The sequence below is a fragment of the Electrona antarctica genome (assembly GCF_951216825.1).
Source record: "Electrona antarctica genome assembly, chromosome: 19".
In the NCBI taxonomy this organism is placed as follows: domain Eukaryota; kingdom Metazoa; phylum Chordata; class Actinopteri; order Myctophiformes; family Myctophidae; genus Electrona; species Electrona antarctica.
The window spans coordinates 12,199,566-12,221,473 of record NC_136800.1 but is presented as its reverse complement, the minus strand read 5'-3'; the positions used below and the strand labels follow the sequence as shown (position 1 = coordinate 12,221,473).

Below are 21,908 nucleotides of genomic sequence, written 5' to 3'. Positions count from 1 at the left end.
GCTGACGTGGCGGTCAAATCAGGCTGAAACCTTGCCTCAATATGGAGATGACCGATGTCACAGTACTGACATCACATTAAGACAGAGATCCACATGGAAACCGTCATCATAGTGTGGATGCATCATAGTGACTGACATCATAGTCCAGTAAATGCATCTCATAGTTCAATAGAATAATCTTCAATCATGTTATTTCATCCATCCATCCACCTTCAACCGCTTATCTGTAGTTGGGTCGTGGGGGCAACAGCTCCAGCAGAGTGTTCCAGACTTCCCTCTCCAGAGCAACATTAGTGACTTCCTCCCCGGGGTCTCAGCGACTCTACTCTGGATTCACCTGGATTACCCCAGGTGAAGGAGTTCAAGTATCTCGGGATCTTGTTCACGAGTGAGGGGAAGGAGACGGAGAAGGAGATCAGCCGGAGAATCGGAGCGGGAGGGGCGGTATTGTAATCGCTGTACCGCACTGTTGTGACGAAAAGAGAGTTGAGCCAGAAGGCAAAGCTCTCTGTCTACCGAGCAATCTTCGTTCCTACTCTCACCTATGGTCATGAAGTGTGGGTCATGACCGAAAGAATAAGGTCGCGAATACAAACGCCCGAAATGAGTTTTCTTCGACGGGTGGCTGGCATCTATCTCCCTTAGAGATAGGGTGAGAAGTTCAGTCACACGAGAGACTCGGAGTAGAGTCATGTTATTTGTGTGACTGAAATCAAACAGCCCTTGACATTTTTAGTCAGCCTATGGAACATTCCCACCTACTTACATGAAAGTCCACCCATCAGTTCCTGATTCTGACCTTAACATCGACTTTTTAATCATCTCTTTGGGAAGGCCTACTAATGGTAGCCTGGAAACCTGACGAAAGAAAAGAAGCCCTCGACAGATTTTGGTCTGGCTCTGTTGTGATTTTGCTGCCCCCGAAGTTGTGAGGCACCAATCTGAGCTCAGTAAGCAATATGGGGTGGGTTTATCACCTGCATTTCCCTTGGAAATACTGGTTCCACACAGAGATTCCAGACTAATATACAGTTGGGTGCCACCGATATTGTCCCTTATCATTTGACCCATTTAGGCCTGACCTCAAAAATTTTAAAAATCCTTCTAAATCCTGTTTTCTGAAATAAATATTTTCACGATTTTTCAAAAATAGCAGACCTACAAGCTCGTAGCGCGCCACTCGGTGGCGCGCTATGAGCTTGTAGATCTGCTATTTTTCAATAGCTAAATTATAACAATGTTTAAAACACCAAAAGGGGTTCCCGCCCAAAATGGGTTAACTGTCCTTTTGCGCAGATCACGCAAACCTCAGCAAAAAGAAAAGGACAATATCGATGGCATCCAACTGTACGTAGTGATATTAGTCAGGCCATGCTATGCTATACTAACTGCTCCTAATGGTTAGGAGTTCAAATGCAGAGGATAAATGTCACGTATGTGAAATGTACAGTGACTGTGACACAACATGTGACCATTTCCCAATAAGTTTCATTAAAGTCCTCCCATTTTGTTCACAGACAGACACAAACAATGCCTTGCCATGCATGCATGTGGGCAGGGTAACAATAAAGTGATTTTCAGGGTGAATACTAGTGCAATGCTCACTTAACTTTGAATTTCTTTCTCTGTCAGTTAGCGCCATGGCTATATGTGTACACTGAAGTACGAATTATGCTTTAAGGGAGTATTTGAATTATTTAATTCATAGGCCAATCTGCAAATCCATTATGATGCTCCACTTTTGTCATTGATTTGATATTTCCTTTCCTTTTCCTAATTTATTGCCTGAGCCTTTTCTCCTTTTTTTGTCCTTGTCTGACTCCGTTTCTGCTAAACAGGACTGGCATTGGGTGAGAGGCTATCAAAGGTTTTACATTTGCAAGGTCTGTAAACACTAGAGAGACAGTATTGTATTTTCAATTACGATGGACAGAGGAAGTTCCTAAAATCATATTTAAAATCTCCAAGTCAACACTTGAAACATTATGGAACCATAAAGTCCCGTCATTCCACAGTAAAGTAAATGGCACCTGCGCGCACACACACACACACACGCACGCACGCACACACACACACACACGCACACGCGCGCACACACACAGCACATATTATGCCACCATCAAATAAATAAAGACGATGATAGTTGTACAGCCATACGCAGAATAAAATGAGGACATGTGATGATGTGGAGTGCTTCTTCCTGAAAGCAATAACCACTGTAGATCAGTTTCATATCACCACTTTGAAGATGTGGGATCCTTGAGCAGAACTTTGCACGCAAAGTTTGTACCAACATGAACACAGAATGTAAGATGTCAAGATCGTGAGGGTTCAATTCAACAACCCATCAGTCTGAAGTAGGTTTCTGCTAGATTTACATTGGCAAATGGCAATTTTTCTCGATAAGATGTTGTCTTTATTTCTTGCGTGGGACCTTGTCGCCTAGCGGAACCTCGCTCATCAATTTCTGAGAAGAGAGAGACAGTAACACAGAGACTTAGTGCTGAATACCACTATAACATGTATGACATTACATAATAATAGTATGCAATGTTATATAGATTTTTTTTCTTTTAGTTGTTCTTGTTTTTTTCCCCCGACAAGGTCAATAAAGAATGAAGAAGGCAAAATTATTGTTTGCCGAAACGTTGGTCTTTCAATAAAAAGGTTTTTTGCATCGTGACTACGAGCTGTGTGACCTCTCCTTCCTTTACAAGTGAAAATCATTTTCAACAAAAACGTTCTTTCTCTATTAATTGTATGGGAACATCTCTAGGGTATGGCATCAGCCAACTACGTACATGCATCCATTTAATTTCAATGGAGAAGAAGTGGCTGGCGTCATGTTATATTCGGTTCCTCAAGCTCGATATGCTATTTCTGCCAAGTGTTCGCCCCAGACTAGAGAAGATGATGATAGGGTTCATGGGGTAAATGTTACCTCTAGCATTCTGCTGTAGAAGGTGAAGTCATCCTCAGTGTTAACTCTGGCGTCATCCACTTGGTATCTCCTGCAGGCCAGTACCAACTCGTTGGCGTTGAAGAGGGGTGCCGGGTCAATGGAGTGTCCGTTGATCAGACTCACTAGGTACTCCCGGTAGTGCTTCCTATAGCAGTGGTGGGAAAAAGTACCCAAATGTTTAGGCCTGACACTAGATTCTACAAAATGTCTTCTAAATCTTAACAGTTTTCTGAAAAACCCATGTTTCTATGTCAGTGGTGCTCAAACTTCTTCATGTCAAGGACCCCCAGAATGATATGTATTTGGTCGCAGACCCCATCTGAAAATATATTGTTCCAGGGACTGTAGTTGACGATGAATTGTCATATAAATAATTGCGACTAACGATTTAATTGTGTTTTGGGCATTTCTGTTGAACTTTTTAGGGCGGCGAATAACTGACAATGACAATCACATGTTCTAATTAAAATCACAACCCCTGCTTGCAAGGAAACAACATGTATTATTCAGATGCAACTAAACAAGTAGTGGATGAAGGCGTACTCGCAGAGGCCAGCGTGCCCAGGCTGAGTGTGAGCCCCACAGGCTGAATCTGACTGTTGTCCTCCCTCATCCTTCTGTTCCAGAACTCCACACAGACCTGCCCATGGAGAGAGAGATGGATGAGAGGGGGAGGGGGGAGAGGGGGAGAGAGAGGGGGGGGGGAGAAAGAAAGGGGAGAGAGAGAGAGGGGGGGGGGACAGAGAGGGAGATGGATGAGAGGGGGAGGGGGGAGAGGGGGAGAGAGGGGGGGAGAGGGGGGGAGAGAAAGAAAGGGGAGAGAGAGAGAGAGAGAGAGAGAGAGGGGGGGGACAGAGAGAGTGAGATGGATGAGAGGGGGAGGGGGAGAGGGGGAGAGAGAGGGGGGAGAGAGAAAGAAAGGGGAGAGAGAGAGAGGGGGGGACAGAGAGAGATGGATGAGAGGGGGAGGGGGAGAGGGGGAGAGAGAGGGGGGGAGAGAAAGAAAGGGGAGAGAGAGAGAGGGGGGGACAGAGAGAGAGGGGGGGGTAGAACAGAGAGAGAGGGGAGAGAAAGAAAGAGAGGGGAGATGGAGAGAGAGAGTGGATGAAAGGAAGGGGGGAGAGACAAAAGGAGAGAGGGAGAGAGAGAGAGAGCGCAGAGGACAGAGAATTAGAGATAATACGCTTTTAATTTTCAATCTCTTTAAATTAATTAACTAACTTTAATCCCTATTTGATTCCCTAGCTGTGTCGTTTTTTTCTGTCTGTTTTTTGTTTTATGGTGTGGTAGGCTGCATGCATACATGTGTCACTAACCACTTGTAGGTTGTATGTGTGCTTATTTACATTAAGTAAGCAGAATACATGGGTGTGTGTGTGTGTGTGTGTGCGTGTGCGTGTGTGTGCATGTGCATGTGCATGTGCGTGTGCGTGTGCGTGTGCGTGTGCGTGTGTGTGTGCGAGCAGCCGTACCTGTCTGTGTTCCAGGTGGAGGGTCAGTATTGAAGGTCACTGCATTATTCTATTCAAACACACAAAACAAACATGGCTTTGGTCAGCTTCAACTGTTAAACTCTACCCGTCTGCTAATACTGTTTTGATTGTCTGGCTTTGAGTCATCCGTAAGGTGCATTCACACCGCAATGCGAAAACAATTATGTTGGTTCATTTGTGTGAAAGGTGCAGACACTTTAAAGCCACTATAAACTTAAAGAATTGGTATTTTAAACATGGAGCAGTACCATTCCTACTAATTCAATATAGATTTTTTTACAATCGACTGCGCTTTATTTGTCACAGTCGACAATTAGCTGAGGTTTGATTATTTATTTTACAGCCCTAGAAGGAACTCACCACAAACATGGACAAAACAAATTTTGCTCCTGTTTTGTGGAAATGCAAGAAATAGGGAAGAAATAAGAACACGATGCAACAGAAATGCAATCTAATAAAATAAAACAGACATAACGGTTGTGCATGTGTGTGTAGGTGCGTGCGTGTAGTGTACCTGCAGTAAAGCCTGCAGTCTTCCAGGCTCCCAGTCTCTGAGATAGAAGAGGCAGTCCCTGGGGTGATGGGCATGCAACCCTGACACTCTGCACTGGTCCACTGCACATGTCTGCGCAGGAGAGGAGAGGAGAGGAGAGGGAACATGCACGAGAGAGGAAGGACAACAGAAAAGGAGAAGACAAATGAGGAGACAAAACAGGAAGGGACAGATTGACAAAGTAGAAGTTGTAGAAGAGGAGCGGATAGGAGGGAGGGAGAAATCAGGAGATGGAAGGAAGATAAGACAACGTCAAATTCAGTGTTCTCCATTGGACTCTTTGCACTGTCTGGTATTGAAAATATGGAGTTCCATTGTTAAAGACGCTGTGTTTTGACGTTATTGTTATCATTATTATTTTTTCCTTTCAGAATTAATAACTAGGATGGGGGAGTTCCAGGGGGTCACCAGCTAAATGACCGATAGTTAGGATCCGAATGGACCCTTACAGGTCTGTAACTATTACAGTCGGTAACAATTACAAATGGGGGTCTGTGTGGCCTAATGCATGTGAAACTGGGGGCTCTATAAATAAATACAAAGATTGACAATCACTAGTAATAGTATAGAAACGTGCTTAAATTACCCCTAAACCAACAAAAACTAAATAATGTCTCAGAACAAATATTCAGACAATATGACCAATATAACAGAGTGACCCTCACCGTGTGGAAGGGGTTGTTACAGCCACTGCAGAACTGGTAGCGACACTGGGAGCAGCAGAAATGCATACAGCCCCCTTTAGACAAGGCATACTGGAATCGACAATTGGGACATGCTATGGGAGGGAGAGAGAGAAAGAGAGAGATGTTAGCATCATCACAAGGGAGGGAAGTGACAGACACCGAGGAACAGAAAGAAGAAATGGAGGAAGGAAGGTGGTAACTATGAGGGAGACCAAAGAAGGAGCAGGGAGGGTTAAGAGAGGAAGAAAGAAAATCTGTCATGTTAGTTCAGTCAGAAATGGTGTTCAGAGTTCCCACACATCTTTACATTTACACAACTTTAATTTCCAAAAACCTTTCCAAACCTTTTCCAGAATATTGAACCCAGTTTCCAGGCCTACAGTATATAACAATCATTCGGCGCAATAATGAGTATCTTAATCCTATGTGCAATGCACAAAGACAGGCAGTGTAGCAAAAATAAAGCACAGAATGGTATATACAAATTCTGTACCAAATGTATATACATACAATGCATAAATATATATATTGTAGTGACCCGTCCGCAACGTGCTCCTCCTAGTGAGCTTGCTCTCTGGCCGTGGGGACCCTGTGGGCCCTATTAAGCAAGTGGAATCTAATTACATATAATTTTTAAGACGTGGGGCGTGTGCAATGTCATATTACAATTATGGGCCAGGTAAGAAGCGCTTTCGACACCCCGTGGTGTGAGCAAAACAGCCTTGAATTAGTCATGGGAGTGTTTCAGGGAGTTTTGAGGCTTACCCAATGAACATGTCCGTACTATTCTCTTTACGACACCAGCTGATGTCCTCATGGAATGCGCCCTTTTCGGCAAGTGGTATTACATTTCTGCAGACTGGCACCATAGACATGACATGGTCACATTTGGGTTAATTATTCCTATTGCACTGCATGCTGTCACCTTTATGCCTCAAAAGAACAGATCCACAAGCTGTCACAGCCATGATGTGCATAGCTTGTAGGCCTATGTCTCTATTTTGTTAAGTAACTTGCAGTGTTCATTGGAAAGTCATTACAGCGGCGCAGCCATATGCTAAGGGAGGGAGATATACGCACATCATCACTTCATTTGTTTCTGTTCTAAGCATGAAAAACAGCTGTAAAAATCTTTATTCTAGTTCATTTGATTCATAAATTAATAACTAAGCCTTTGAAATGGCACCTACCTATACCTTTCAGATCGGAATGGAACTGCGAGTAGATACGCAGCATTGGCTGGCAAATTGGCAATCCATGCGTAATGTTCCCAGAATCGTCTAACCCCCGAACATACAAGTTCGTTTGATATTGTTTAATTCGATAAAAATAGAACCATATACCATACAGCGAATGAAAGCAAGATTCCTAAGGAATGTGGGGATTTTTACATTTTAAAAAAACGGCTGAGAAATGAGAGAACCATGAGTGTTTATAATATCAAATATTATAAGAATAATATGAAAGACAAACGGGCTGTGAAGAGCTCAGCTCACCATCCCGACAAGGAGGAAATATAGCCTATAGTGCATGCACGTATATGCACTGACTGTTGCACACACGCTCTTTATTTGTTTCTATTGAAAAACACCAGTAAAATAACGTTTATTTTATTTTATTTCATTCGAGTCACGACGAAGGAATGAGTTGAAATGCCATACGTGCGCCATGCGTATTGCTGCGGCCCCAATGTTATGGTCTTCGCTCGTAGCATTTTATTGAAGAAGAATTGAGTCGGGTGTGATACAGCGTATGAAAGCAAACTTCCCAGTGATTATGGAGATGTTTTAATTTTTAAAAAAGGTTTAGAAATGAGCGATATAAATATGACCCTTTATAATCTCAACGAGAAAGCCAGAAAGCTCGCTGTTGCCATGTCTCATAGAAACAAGTAAATAGGTCTATAAACATACTCCCAAAAGAATCGCATATAACAGGGGTCTACAACCTATTTTAAATGAAGTGCCATGTTTTTATTTTCTAGATAGTGAGTCTGCCATATCAAGATTCCTTTTAATGACACCACATTAAAATTTCCAGCATATTTTGATTGTCCACAAATATAAAGTTCTTCCTTCTTTTTACATATTTTCTTGCACATTGTTATAATGATCATTATAAATATATATCCCCCTGCAGTCAGGGTTCATTGTTTTAATGAATGAATGTGATGCATTGTGAGCTGGTAGATCTGCTATTTTCAAAAGTAATCTTTGAAAAAAGTGACAATAAGAATATTTTTGAAAAATGTTATTGAAACATTTAAAAACACAAATCTGTCATGGGGGTCACTGGCTTAGTTGGGCAAATGCATTCATCTGGGGGTCCTTGACATGGGAATGTCGCTGTGTGAGGATCACTGGTTTAAACAACATTAGGAGAAAAGCCCAAATAAGCACTTTAGAAACAAGAAAAGCAACCACAACTACCAATATTTACAAGCAACTTTGCAGAAAAAGAAGCCGCTTATAATAAACAGCAAACAGACATGGCAACACTCCAGCAGCACTCCAGAGCCGCTCAAGTGTAAAATCAAACAGTGCTTTTTGCTTTTAAGACGTGGTCAGACCCAGGCGGAATCGGTATGCGCTGAGTGTTTTTAGGTCAAGGGGCTTAATAGCAAATAGCGCAAAGCGAAAATAATTAACATATGGACACTCCCCCAATGCTAAATTATGCAGGAACGTGGTATTCCATATGAGTGAGCGCTCACCACGGCTTCCATAATACGAAAAGGCGCAGAGCGAGGGCGAAATCTGTATTACCGCATGGGTTTTTCGTCTTGCTTAATAGGGCCCATAATGTTTAAAGTTAGTGTGTTGTAAAGGAAGGTAGTTGATGGATAGAGTGTGTGCGTGGCGTGCACATGTGCATGAGTGTGTCTGTGTGCGACTGACTGATTCCATTGTCGCGCAGGTAGCCGGCCAGGCCTTGTCGTTGGTATTCTGGGTCGTTTTCCCTCTTCCATGACTGATACTGTTCACAAGAAAGACCCGCATGCTGAGACTCCCACTAAAACACACACACACACACACACACACACACACACACACACACACACACACACACACACACACACACACACACACACACACACACACACACACACACACACACACACACACACACACACACACACACACACACACACACACACACACACACACACACACACACACACACACACACACACACACGTTGAGACTGAGAGGGTGGTGGTGGCTTGTACAGGCCTGTAAGTTCCGAACAGATTCACAGATACCATGAAACTTTGTACAACAGCTGGTCATGAAGCAAGGAAGAACGTTCACTTTCACATCTATTGCCAAATAGCGGGTGTGTCGGTTGGCCGCGGTGGATCTACAAGCTCACAGTGCGTTGCAGCACAACACGTTGTGAGTTTGTACGTCTGCTAGTGCTATTTTATCGGCACTACAGTATTACAGTTGAATTACTCAGTTTGTTTCTCAGTGCATAATTTCAGAACCACATAGTCCTAACAATGTTAGCTGGAGTATCTTCAGAAGGTTATTAGAGTCAGACAGCCATAAAAGCATCAAGCATGAAAAAAAAAAAAAAGACAGAGAAAGAGAAAGATGACGACGATACCAGGATATTTAACAAAAGAGTACAACATGTGGTTAATGAAACAGATGCATATTTTAGTGCACACACGCACGCAGGCACGCACACACAACTTACAGGTTTTTTGCACTGAGCACAGAAACTGTTGCGACACTGAAAGCATGTGACCTTGAGCTGGTCTCCATCGTAGATGAACCCATATGAACACTGAAGGAGAGAAGAGAACATTGTGTTTATTTATGTATTTCGTTTTGACATAATTATTGAAATGCTCAACTCATTTTAGCATAAACGCTTTGTCTACTTTTCAAGTAAATATTAAAGGTTTCATCTTAATTATGCCCGTCAAAATAACCGCTGAGCAGATTATGTACTTACATGGCTACACCAAAGGAACTTGGGGTCCTTAATGAGAGCTTGTTCTGTCAGCTTCTTATGAAAGAGTTCATAGACTTCTGGCTCCAGGCACTCTCGCAACTGTGAAATGAAATTCAGTTCACTTCACTTCAAGTTACTACACGAGCCTTCAACCCTACAATTCAACTACTTTACACTGACTACGGACAATGTTTTCAATGTAATGCCATTATAATTGTGAGATGTTTCTCAATTCACTCTTCTGTTGCCCTCCTTCCCTGGATTGCAAAAAGGTATTTCTGTCTCTTTAAATAGAGACGCACGATGCATTGCGAGAACAGCCAACCTACTCTAAGTTCCAGAGTAATGTGTTGTGTTCAGTGCCTCAGGCATTATGTTATGGTTACCCATAAGGGTCTATTTGGTTCCATTTGTACCCTCTCAGAGTTACTGACCTGTAAGGTCTATCAATAATTTAACTGTGGACCTCCTGGAACCCCCTCAGGGACTGGGGGTCCCTGGGCCGCACCTTGACAACCTATTTTTTCCTGAACTTGCGTTGCTCATTTAAGAGTACACATGGAACAACGCCCTTAGGCTTTACCTGGATGTCTAATGTGGAGAAGTAACTGTTGAGGTGCTCTGGGTCATTTATGTCCGGCTCCCAGCACACGGGACACACCATGTCCCTGATGTGTTTGTCCCTCACGGCAATGGTGAAGTGCTGCTGGAAACAGCCACAGCACACTGAGCACTGGCACGATGTCAGAGACTGCATCTGAGAGGAGAACGGGAGACATGGGGAAGAACAAGAGGGAGGGAGAAAAGAAGAGGAGAAAGAAAGAGGGAGAGGGAAAAGAAGAGGAGAAAGTAAGATGTAGGGTGAGAGAAGTTTCACTATGCATAAGAGTATAGCTCTAAAACTAAAATTGTCCCTTCCTTGTAAGAGGACCAGCAACATGTTTTTACCAGGCAGGTTTACCTAATGTTTCTATTCCAATGGGATTAGGTTCTCACAAGGTGCAAATAAAGAATATTGAATGCATATTTTAGCACACACACACACACACACACACACACACACACACACACACCCACACACACACACACACACACACACACCCCCCCCCCCCCCCCCCCCCCCCCCCCCATACCTTATTATGTGGGAAGACAGAAAGGCAGATTGGACATTCTTTGGCCAGCACCCTCTTGATGAACTCCCGGTCGTGAGATTCCTGTACAGCCTGCACTACGTCCTCCAGGGAGTAGGTGGCGCTGCGTTCCAGGAGCAGGGACAGCGCCAGCTCACAGCGGCCCCAGCTCGGCAGGTCGTACACGGCCAGTAATCTCCTACATATACGCTGAAGGATGACATGCATAGGGAGAGATAGTAATTAGAAATACACTATCGTGTGAGACAAGTGGTGCAGTATTTTCTGTTCACTAAAGTGCTGGCGAGACGGGGAGACCCCTGTTACTGTGCAAACAGTCTATACAGTGTATCATTTATGTTACATCATGTTTGTATTGTTCATTAATATGCACTGTTCAAATAAACAAATAAAGTATAGAAATTTGTATCAAAATATAGAGCCACTTCACACACATTTTAACAAAAGAAAATCACATTTGATAAAGAGCAAACGTCTTTCTTCGCACCTGTTTGTCAGGATGATAGATGTCAATGGGCGGCTCGGGTTCGTCGCTCCACATGCGCTGGTGGAAGGGCTCCAGCAGGGGTCGCTGCAGTAAGGCCAAGGCGCCGCGCACCTCACCTCCACTCTGCCTCAACACCTCATGACAGCGAGGAATATCATCGAAGCCTAAAGAACACAACTCCTTGACCTGAGGGGACGGAAGGGACAGAGAGATACAACAGCCTCGCGTCTATAGCTTTATGCCAGGGGTTCTTCAGTTGTGAGGACCCCACCAGTTGGTTATGTATTAAGCCATGGACCCACATAACTCTTGAGAGTGGTCAAATGTAACCAAACTGACCTGTAAAAGGTACATTTGGTTCCCAACTATAAATCACGTTGCTGTGGACCCCCTGGAATGGGACCTTCGGGGACCCCTGGGGGTCCCCGGACCCCCCTTTGAGAGAACCACCGTTGTATTCAAATGGGCTATATGCATGCAGAATAACTCTTCCTACTTCCAGGCCGCTTCCCTACTTCCATCACAGGTGTTACCGATGATACTAATTAAGGGTCTGTTCCATTTAGTGTGCAGTGGTTCTCAAACTTTTTAATTTCAAGGACCCCCATAACTCTGAGAGTGTACAAATGGAACCAAATGGAAATGGACCCATAGGGGTCCATTTGGTTACACACCCGTAAGGACCATTTGGAACCCACTGGTGTAGCTGAGTGTTTCCAGTGAGCCAACACGAACAATAGCAGCACCCTGACTCTGTGTTGACCAGAATGGAACAGAGCCTTCATTAGTATAACACCTGTGAAGGCAGTAGGGAAGGGGCCCAAGTGCTTTCCAAAATGGCGTGTATGCATATAGCCCATTCAACAGGACTTGATGTGTTTACAGAGAGGGACATATGCTGTACCTTGGCGTCTCTGTCACGGAGAGCCTGTCTGGCAGCTCTCTCAGTGTCGCCCCCTGCTGTCAGCCATGCCTGTTTGGCCTCTGCTCTGGACAACTGGATCACACATGGTTCCCCCTGCTTTCCATCATCCTCGCCGGCATTGGGGTTGAACACGCCATTCTATGGTAGTATGCAATGGGTTAAAAAAAAACATTCATGAAAAGTACACCAAATGAGGACTGACATGTGTTTTAAAACAGAACAATGACCGGAGCTAATTAGGCTGATGCCTAATGTATGCTCCTTCGCACAGCGGCAGCGAGCCGGAATTAGGCATCCTACAAGCCCACAATGCGTCGTGGATGTGAGGCGTTATGAGCTAGTAGGTTGATGATTATTTTTCCTGATTAAAAAGGTTTCACCATAGCTCCAGTTGTTCTCTGGATTTCATTTATAAAATATTTGCCTATAATGACAGGCCGAAAATAGGGACACCAGGTTGAAAGTGGTAAAAAGAAATTGGCTGCATCATTTCAGTCAAATAATGACTGATATATGTTCCTACAAACCAGGGTCCCAGGCAGCTGCCTGTACCTCCCTGTGCCCCGCATCACAAACTTCCTGATGGGCAGGAAGCAGCATGCGAGGTTGGGAAAGCACATCTCAAGCCCACTGGCCCTGAGCACAGGGGCACTGCCAGGCTGCGTGCTCTCCCCTCTACTCCAATCTCTTTACGCCGAAGACTGCAAATCTCTGCACACACCTCTGTCACGCTTCTCAAGCTTGCCGATGACACACAAACCTGATCGGACTGATCCCGACTCTCCGTACAGACAGGAGGTGACAGCGCTGACATTCTGCTGCAGTCGCGAACACCTGGAGCGCGCTACTCTCTAGAGACTGTAGATTGTAGATGCAGGAGAGTCCCCCCCCCCCTCCCCCTCTCGTCCTGTCTATACTAAGCTTACCTGGCAAACGCATATACAATCTGGCAACAACCCACTAAGCACAAAGAGAGCATACAGCAAAATAAAGTCAACACAGGCTCACACAAGTTTAGTTAAAAACTAAACACAAAACGAACAAAGTCAACACTAACCACATGAACCCTAGCGACCATATTCTGGGACAAATATTTCGCAAAAAAACCAACAACAAAAACACAAATATATATATGAAAATATATTAATGTAGAGGGGAAAACAAGCAAATAAATGAATAACCAATAGAAGATAATGAACAATGGCAATACATTAAAGTAATGGAACTTACTGTGTACTCGTTTATATTGTCACCATTAGTTCCAGAGAAGGCTGGGGATGATGCTACAAGAGCACAGATCTGCTCCAATAATAGAGGCAGCTCGGCTTTCAGCCAATCACAAGGTAAGATACTGGGGTCCCCGGCTACGCGCATGCCTGTGTACACCTCTTCAGGACTCACTCCTCTCTTCTCTCCATCCTGAAGGAGAAATGAGAGGTGAATGATAAAGACTGTAAACATTTATAACTGTCTTTCTCTCCTAGACTCCTACTACAACGTAGTAGCTTCCCTATATCGTCTGCCTCTCCTACAGTCTTACTCTGATCTTCATTATTGTCTGTCTCTCCTACACTGTCTTCCTCTCAGCTTCTCTACTATTTGTCTCTATACTACTACACTGTCCCCCATTCAGCTTTATTACTAGTGTACATGCAGGTTATGCCGGTTTTACAGTTCATCTCAATCTTTCTTTCGTCCAATGTTTTTCATCATTTGTCTGTCTGCTGACTTTTAGCATGGACAGGGAAAGGTTTTTATAATGTTTAAATAAATGGGGCTTTAGCCAATGCTCTTATGTAATGCGAATTACCCAAAAAATAAAACACATCTGTAATGTTGGCATACAGTTCCAAGTACACCAGCAGTGCAGCCAAGCACCCGATCGTAAAAGAGTAAAACGATAATGAGCGGTTAATCTAAAAGGTTACCCGAATCAGCTGAATCAACTTCAACCCCTCCTCCTCCATTAGCCTCTGTCTCCGCAAATCAGGATCCTCAGCGGGCGGGTCTTTGGGTTTGACTGGCAGTGCTGGGACGCGTCTGACGGGAGATGGGGGGCGAAGCTTGACTGGCATGGGGGCAGGCTCAGGACGGGCCAGGTCACACATCTCACACACAGTGGCCGGAGAGTAGTTCAAGTAGGTACAGAACTGACACACCCACTGGGGAGGGGGGGAGGGAGGGAGGGAGGGAGGGACAGACAGACAGACAGACAGACAGACAAAAAAGTAGAACAAAGGAAGTCAGAGAATGGTAGAGAGGGGCACGCACACACACACGCACGCACGCACACACGCAAGCAAGCAAGCAATTGTTCAAAACCTACTTGGCTGTCAGGGTCACCGGGCATGCCCAGTACAGGTGCGGGGGGTCTGGGTGGTGTGACAGCAGGGTGTGTCGGGGTGTCCGGAGGCCGGGTGGCCAGACGAGGACGTTCACACACCTCACACAAGATGCTGCTGGGCGCATTCACCACAGTGCAGCTCTTACACTGCCACTCTGGAGCAGAAAGTACACACACACACACACACACACACACACACACACACACACACACAGAGAGAACAAGTATACAATTGATGTGTTGTGTTCTCTTGGGTTATGTCCAGATTAAAATGTTGAACCACAGGGCGAGCCGATAGCCGAGTGGTACCACATGGGCTCTAATGCGTGACAGCGAGTCCCCGGATAAATCCCAGCAGGCCTGACCATTTGCTGCATATCACTCCCCTTCTCTCTATGCATGTGTCCTGTCTCTCTCCACTGTAACTATCACGTATAAAGATTACTCCCCTTCTCTCTATGCATGTGTCCTGTCTCTCTCCACTGTAACTATCACGTACAAATAAAGATTTTGGAACTACTCGTACTCGGTAAACAATACGACACACACACACACACCACACACCACACACACACACACACACACACACACACACACACACACACACACACACACACACACACACACACACACACACACACACACACACACACCAGTGGTGGTGACGGGCTGAGAGTCGTCTGCTGTAGATCCAGCCGAGGCCAAGCGGGGGCGCTCACATGTCTCACACAGCACATCTTGGATGGAGTTGACTTTACTGCAGTGAATACAACGCCATGATGACGAACTACTGACAGAGACAGAGAGACAAAGACACAGAGAGAGGATGGGGCAGTGAGAGGGAAAAGAAAAAGGCAAGCAGAGGCAGAGAATAGAAATAGTGGGAGAGAGAAAAACAGAGCGTGAAACAAGAGGCCAGCCACAATGATGTTGCGGTTCCATTTCTGTGATTTCAACCACTTATTCTACCCTGCACACCTGTGGCCCTTCCTGCTTCTAGATGACGACGATGACGTCACTGTCGTCCGTTGATGATTGGCTCGTTCAGGGTAGGAGTGGTACAGTCTGTCGCATTCAATGCACAGACACTGGACACATGTGGGGCAGTGAGTGGCGACAGCGAATATTCCGCAGATAGTGCAGTTATCTGGAAAATTGTAAGAGAATAATTATAATAATAATAACAACAATAACAATAATCAGCTGTGCTGCCTGTCGCGACTGAATTTCCCCCATAGGATCAATAAAGGTCTGTCTGTCACTCACTCCTTAGAACTCCTTATTTCTTTGAATCAGTAGCTCAGATTTGTGTCTGACCTGGGTGCTTGTTGGAAGAGGAGTTGTTATTGGTGGAGGTGGATGCATTGGCTGTAGTGGCTGTAGTGGTGCGCCATGGACCAAAGCTCTGGATAGACCGGGGACTGTTGTGGGCCAGGGACAGCGAACGCCCCTGGCTGCTCTCCCGAGAGGAGTGCTGGTGATGGGGGAAGGCCAGAGATTTTGGATGGCCCTCCCGATGGCCCGAGGACGAGGAAGAGGAGGAGGATGATGAGGAGGAAGAGGGATAGATCACAGCGTCTGTGTTGAGACCGACATCCTAAGAATGAGATATGAGTCGACCGAGTCAGACACAGCAGGAAGTGTGAGTGAGTGAATTGGAAATATTAGAATTAGAAAGTAAATAACATTATACTGAACATGACCCTGGGAATCACAAAGAAAATAGCTCTGTATTTAGTACTTTGTTTTAACGCCAGTATGCTTGGTTTAGACTTGATGAATTATTGCATATAACGTCAATTTTGTTCGAAGAGATGCCTGAAACAGCTTTAAATGGAAAGCATCCATTCACTAATCCCCTTTATATATATCCGTCCAAGCTGTTCAGCTGTGTGCGGAGCCATTCACTTCCTGGTTTACGGCCGACAAATCTTGCTATTATCTCTGATTCTACTTCACTGTCCATGGTTTTGATCAGAACGGCGACGTTCTGTCCTAATTTCTGACTACATCATGTACCTCGTTTGGAATATTAACGCTTCTAAAGAGAGATCAGACTCATTAGTGCGAGGTAGTAATTAAACATTTCACCTCCAGGTTTTGGGGGGAAATGGAAGGCGGGGCTTTTCAGAGTAAAATCTGCCTCATATGCTGGGCATTATTTTGAAAAATTCCGGGGCATAAAAAGTGTTAAAAAAAAGGTACGATCGATGTTTTTTATTGCAGTATTGCAATACTTTAGATTTCTCATCTTCAGGTTAACATGCCAAGAATGGAGCATGTACAACATAATTATTGCGGCCAGTGTTCACGTTACTGAATTGGAAATGGATCACACAAAGTATATTATTAGTTCAAAGAAATGAGTATATTGGTTCAAATGAAGCTTGAATTCTTGGATAAGAAGTTTATCAGTTTCCTACCTTGTGTCTCAGTGCTGGGATGATTCTTTCATAGAACTCAGGATGGGGATGAGCCTCCTGAAACACATGTACGAGTGCATGTACTGTAGGTTAGATAGAATGAGATTAAGATTAAAATAAAGATTATTATTATTAAGATGATGATGCTGCTATGATTATCAAACCACTCTGCAGTCTGCATAAGAGCTAGCGACATTCCTACATTACTGAAAGTATAGGTTCAGGCATGGGTGGATCAATTATAAACACTGTACATAAACCAATTTATAGGACTCTTCAACTTATTCACAGGTACTGTATAAACAAATGTATCAGACAATGGTGCAAAAGATGTTGCTCTACAAAAATACCTTAAAATTATAATATATTTGCCACTAAAGCATAAATCAGCCCTGAGACAACAAGCTTTGGCTGATCTTGCAAACAACAAGAGATAGATCTAAATCCCATGCTGCTACATCAGATCACCACAACAGCACAATGCGCCAGAGTTTGATTTGGTTCACTTCACTCCACCAGCACAGATAATTAGCATTACACACACAGACGCATAGACACAAACACAAACACACACACACACACTCTCTCTCACACGCACGCACGCACGCAGCGAACACTCTCTGAAAGGTACAGTTTTGTAATCTGTCTCAATGTCCCGCCCAAACCATTATTAGATTGGTTGAAATTTGTGGACAATGATGAACACAGGCTTTAACTAAACAAGAGATATTTTGTGCCTAATGCAGTTGACCTGTTCATCAAAAGTGTGTGTCTAGAGCTGTATCAAATGTAATCTGTGACTGTCATGTATTGTACAGTTGCATATGGATGCTACTGTATTTTCTTGTGCAAAATGTTTCATCACATTGCTGTTTTAAATAGTCTCATTGTGCCTTGGGTAAGGCTAAAGTTACTCTTGCTTGGGAATCAATACGTTTATGTCTTGCGACTTAATGACCCGGCATGAGCCGATCTGCAAAGTCGCTGAGACATTTGGTTCTCCCAAAGCAGCACACACGCACGCACGCACGCACGCAATTGCACGCACGCACGCACCTTAATAAGCATATCCAGTTCCATCCTCAGGCTCATCACTTCCAGTGTTACTGTGGCAACATGGCACACATCAGGCTCCATGACATCATCAGGGAAGCTGAGGCCATCTGGCTGCTGATTGGAGTAACCATAGAGACACAGCACCGCCCTCCCTCCCTGAGAAGAGGAAGATGAAGAAATTATAAAGAATGAAAGACTGTCTGCATTTGACACACAGAGTCTGAAAAACCCTGAAATCCAAAATCTGACAAAAGCAACTGATTCCAAAATGTTCCGCTGGATGTCGCTGAAGCTTATTTGTAAAATAAATAAATAGATAAAGATCTAACTTAAATGTGAAAATAAACTCAAACAAGTAAAAGAAAAAACACAGAACTGTACCATGTCAATGTATGACTGATGTTAACGAACAAATGCACATACTGTAAACTATTCTTTGGTAGTTGAACATCATAGATTATCACTAACAAAATGTAAAATTAAATATAACTCATTCCGACTGAGCAACAGTAAGTACATACAATATACTGAAGAAAACCACATAATTGGAAATTATGAAATCTAAAAGCCCATAGGTTAACGGTAACCATGTACACCTTTCTTTTGTGTGCGAACACAGTTTATTCTTAAGATGTTAACCAAGAGAGACTGTCATCAGTGCCCAGATACCCGAGGTGGGGTTGGCAAAAGGGCCTTTCTGTGTGGAGTTTGCATGTTCTCCAAGTGTCCCCTAGCCTAGGGTAGGTAGTACTAGGTACCCTCACAAAAAACATGCAGTAATCCTGGTCTCTAAACTGCCTCCCCCTGGCTAGACGGGGCACCTGATGGGGGGGAAAGGAACTGGTCGGAATAACGCGTTCCTTCCACGCGCTACGTCCAACTGGGGAAACTCACCCTGTCAGATGTTAACCAAACAGGAATTTTGCGCGCGCGCACACACACACACACACACACACACACACACACACACACACACACACACACACACACACACACACACACACACACACACACACACACACACACACACACACACACACACACACACACACACACACACACACACACACACACACACACACACACACACACACACACACTATCTGCGGAATATTCGCTGTCGCCACTCACTCGTGTCTGTGCATTGAATGTGACAGACTGTACCACTCCTACCCTGAACGAGCCAATCATCAACAGACGACAGTGACGACATCGTCGTCATCTAGAAGCTGATTTCTTACCTGTATAGCATCGACTGTTGCCCTGAACACTGGATTGTTGTGTTTGACTGTCCTCCAGTACTTTGGCCTGTTGGGGTTGGTAAGATTACAGCCATACTTTTCAAGGATGTTCAACGCTGTAGACAATCTCTGAAGAGACGCCAAGGTCTGGAGGAGAGGAGTACAATTGTATTATTTTACTTAAATAATCAAATGCAGCCATCTTTAGTATGATTATTTAAAGAGTCTCCAGGATTTTTTGACAGGTGGCGTCAAATTAGCTCATGTCGTTGAGTTCAAGTGCACCTGTCCTCTTTTGTGACACTCCAAGCAGAATTGTCCCTCCTTATATTCTCACCTAAAACACAAAGCGCCTCATGTCTTACCTCTTTCCTGTTGCTGCCAAAGCTGTTTTCAATCACCATGGTCTCTGCAGCCATGTGACAATACTTGGAGCAAGGTGGCAGGGGCAGGTTGGCCATGGCTGTCACACCTACCCTCACCTCCACCACCGTACCTCCCGAGTACAGACAGGCCTCCGCCCGCGCCCGCACCTCCTGCAGCTGCTCTGTTAGAGACGCCATCCTGAGGAGACACACACACGCGCACAAACACACACACACACACACACACACTTACTTTAACTTTGTCTTTGGAACTTCTGTCTTGCATTCAATATCCAAGCCCAGACATCCCCACTACAGGCATGACCCTTGAACTAATACCCTAATAGCCTAAAAACTATCCCTGAAATAGATCTGTGAATTTACAATCCAAGAGTTGTATGACCACTCGGAGTCTCGGACTGACTCACTCTCCCGACAGAGAGGTAATTGCAAAGACATCCGGACTGCGATAACTGTAATAATAATAATCCAAGTATAAGTTCATTTTTGGCCAGCAGGTGTCCGTGACACCAGTGTTGCGATTTCTGGAAGTACTAGTGTATGGAAGCATTTTAGGGCCAAATGTTTTGATCATTTTACAGAAACAGTACACACGGGGGGGAAAATAAATTGAAAAATAAGAATTTAACCTGAAAGACTCTTATTTTTGTATCTCCAAACACAGCAGCTAGTTATGGTATATTGTATTAACATAGGCCTACTCTAGTCTACAGTATGTACAGTATAGTGAGGGAGTGAGAGAGACAGATGACATAATCAAGTCAAAAGTTTCTGCTCAGGATCTCATACAGTGGTTGAATGAAACAAATGACTGACTGATTTATGTCATAATGAGATACAGTATGGAGGGATAACTGTATGCAGTGATTTTTTTTCTTCATCACTATGGGTACTGTAGGTTTGATGGTGCTGAGGAGGAAAGCTTGGATACAGGAGATAGTTCTGGTACATCACAATTCACTACTGAGTGGAGGTGTCATGACTTGAGCAGAGCTATTCAATTCATGGTAACATCTCATCTGTGGCAGATCAGTCACATACATTATAATAACCCCAAGCATCCAACTCATCAACCCTCCCTTTTATAATATATTTGTATATAAGTAGTATTACTGCCAAAGAGCACAAAAGGTACACATGTACTTTCAATACCCATCAAAAATAAATACAAAATTGTATGCATTATACATAAACTCTAAATAGGCAAATGTCCAAATATTTGTGTAGCTCACTGTGGTCAGATAGCATAACTCTGAAGTAATTCTACATATTTAAGGCATAAATGAAATGTATAGTGCTATGCTGATATCTTCAAACGTAATCATAACATACAGTGATTCACTTCACAGTTACAATGAAATACCATGCCATACATATCAGCTGCCTACCGACACAGCCGCAGTGAAAACACCTTCCTTTTCTAACTCACATTCATTCATTCATCCTCCAACAACGCCTCGATCCCTGCGTTAAATTGAATCCAAACGCAATACTGTGTTTTCTAAACATGCCTGACAAGGCGAGATTCGCCGACAAAAGGTAAAAGAATAAAAGGTTGGAGTGCAGGGACGATCAGCTGAGCACAGCCAGAGCCAGGCAGGCATGTTGTTGTAAACAAGAGGGTAGTCTACATCCCATAGACCCGAGGGATGGTCATGCAGGGGTGGTTATCGTGATTGGCTAGCTTGTTGTCAGAGGAAACAATTAATAATGTATAATAAATTAAATATAGTATGTACACATTTAACTACAACAACGGTAGAGATTAGTTTACATTACCGTAGCGAGCTACGCGCTGTTTGATCCAGAGAAGGCTATTTTGTGTCAAATTGAGAGCGCTGTTTCCATAGAGACATTGGTATCTACTAGCCAATCACAGCGCGATCGTTCCTCCGGCCTGTGGGATCTAGACTCCAGCAATGCCGTATGACAACCGTGAAACGTCGTAAAGGCGGCTGGTGCTGGTGGTGCTGTTCATTTAAACTACCGTAATAAACTCCACTGACATCTACTGGTGAATGGTGATCAATACAATGCGTGTTCCCAAAGAAAGCAATCAAAGAAGCTAAAAAAGGCAAATAAATGGCCTAAAATAAAGCTAAAACAGTGTGTGCCCCTCATGAAAGCATGACACTTAATTGTGTCCATTCCCAATTAGACTTTGACCATACACAGTGACATACAGGCTTGGCTAGGGATAACAACAGCCAGGATAGGTATAGTGGACAGTGCCAGTGC

General features: G+C 44.0%; 1 protein-coding gene across 5 annotated transcripts; it reads right to left on the bottom strand.

Annotated features, from left to right (window-relative positions):
* Positions 1–1,532: 1,532 nt before the first annotated feature.
* rnf31 (ring finger protein 31) lies at positions 1,533–21,773 on the bottom strand. Of its 5 annotated transcripts, XR_013792386.1 has the most exons (25): positions 21,100–21,287; positions 19,650–19,848; positions 19,285–19,431; positions 18,044–18,199; positions 16,988–17,044; positions 15,882–16,161; positions 15,543–15,711; positions 15,218–15,354; positions 14,547–14,719; positions 14,149–14,382; positions 13,451–13,639; positions 12,200–12,358; positions 11,296–11,481; positions 10,791–10,997; positions 10,241–10,414; positions 9,658–9,756; positions 9,397–9,486; positions 8,592–8,706; positions 5,674–5,786; positions 4,970–5,080; positions 4,435–4,483; positions 3,506–3,602; positions 2,942–3,107; positions 2,069–2,467; positions 1,533–2,030 (listed from the first exon to the last, which is right to left on the bottom strand). XR_013792386.1 is itself a non-coding variant. In XM_079529596.1 (24 exons), exons 2-24 carry the CDS (start codon positions 19,845–19,847, stop codon positions 2,417–2,419), a joined length of 3,357 nt encoding a protein of 1,118 aa, XP_079385722.1. In that variant the 5' UTR covers position 19,848; positions 21,450–21,773; the 3' UTR covers positions 1,533–2,416. The 5 variants fall into 5 exon arrangements, 3 of the variants coding, with proteins under 3 accessions (XP_079385722.1, XP_079385721.1, XP_079385723.1); XM_079529596.1 differs by lacking the exon at positions 21,100–21,287 and adding an exon at positions 21,450–21,773 and having other exon boundaries at positions 1,533–2,467; XM_079529595.1 differs by having other exon boundaries at positions 1,533–2,467.
* Positions 21,774–21,908: the final 135 nt, after the last annotated feature.

Excerpts from the sequence above, each read along its gene's own strand:
- rnf31 (XM_079529595.1), bottom strand. Across the intron at positions 15,712-15,881 it reads CTCTTCCAACAAGCACCCAG|ATAACTGCACTATCTGCGGA; the intron begins GTCAGACACAAA and ends ACAATTTTCCAG. Across the intron at positions 2,468-2,941 it reads TCTACAGCAGAATGCTAGAG|AAATTGATGAGCGAGGTTCC; the intron begins GTAACATTTACC and ends CTCTCTTCTCAG.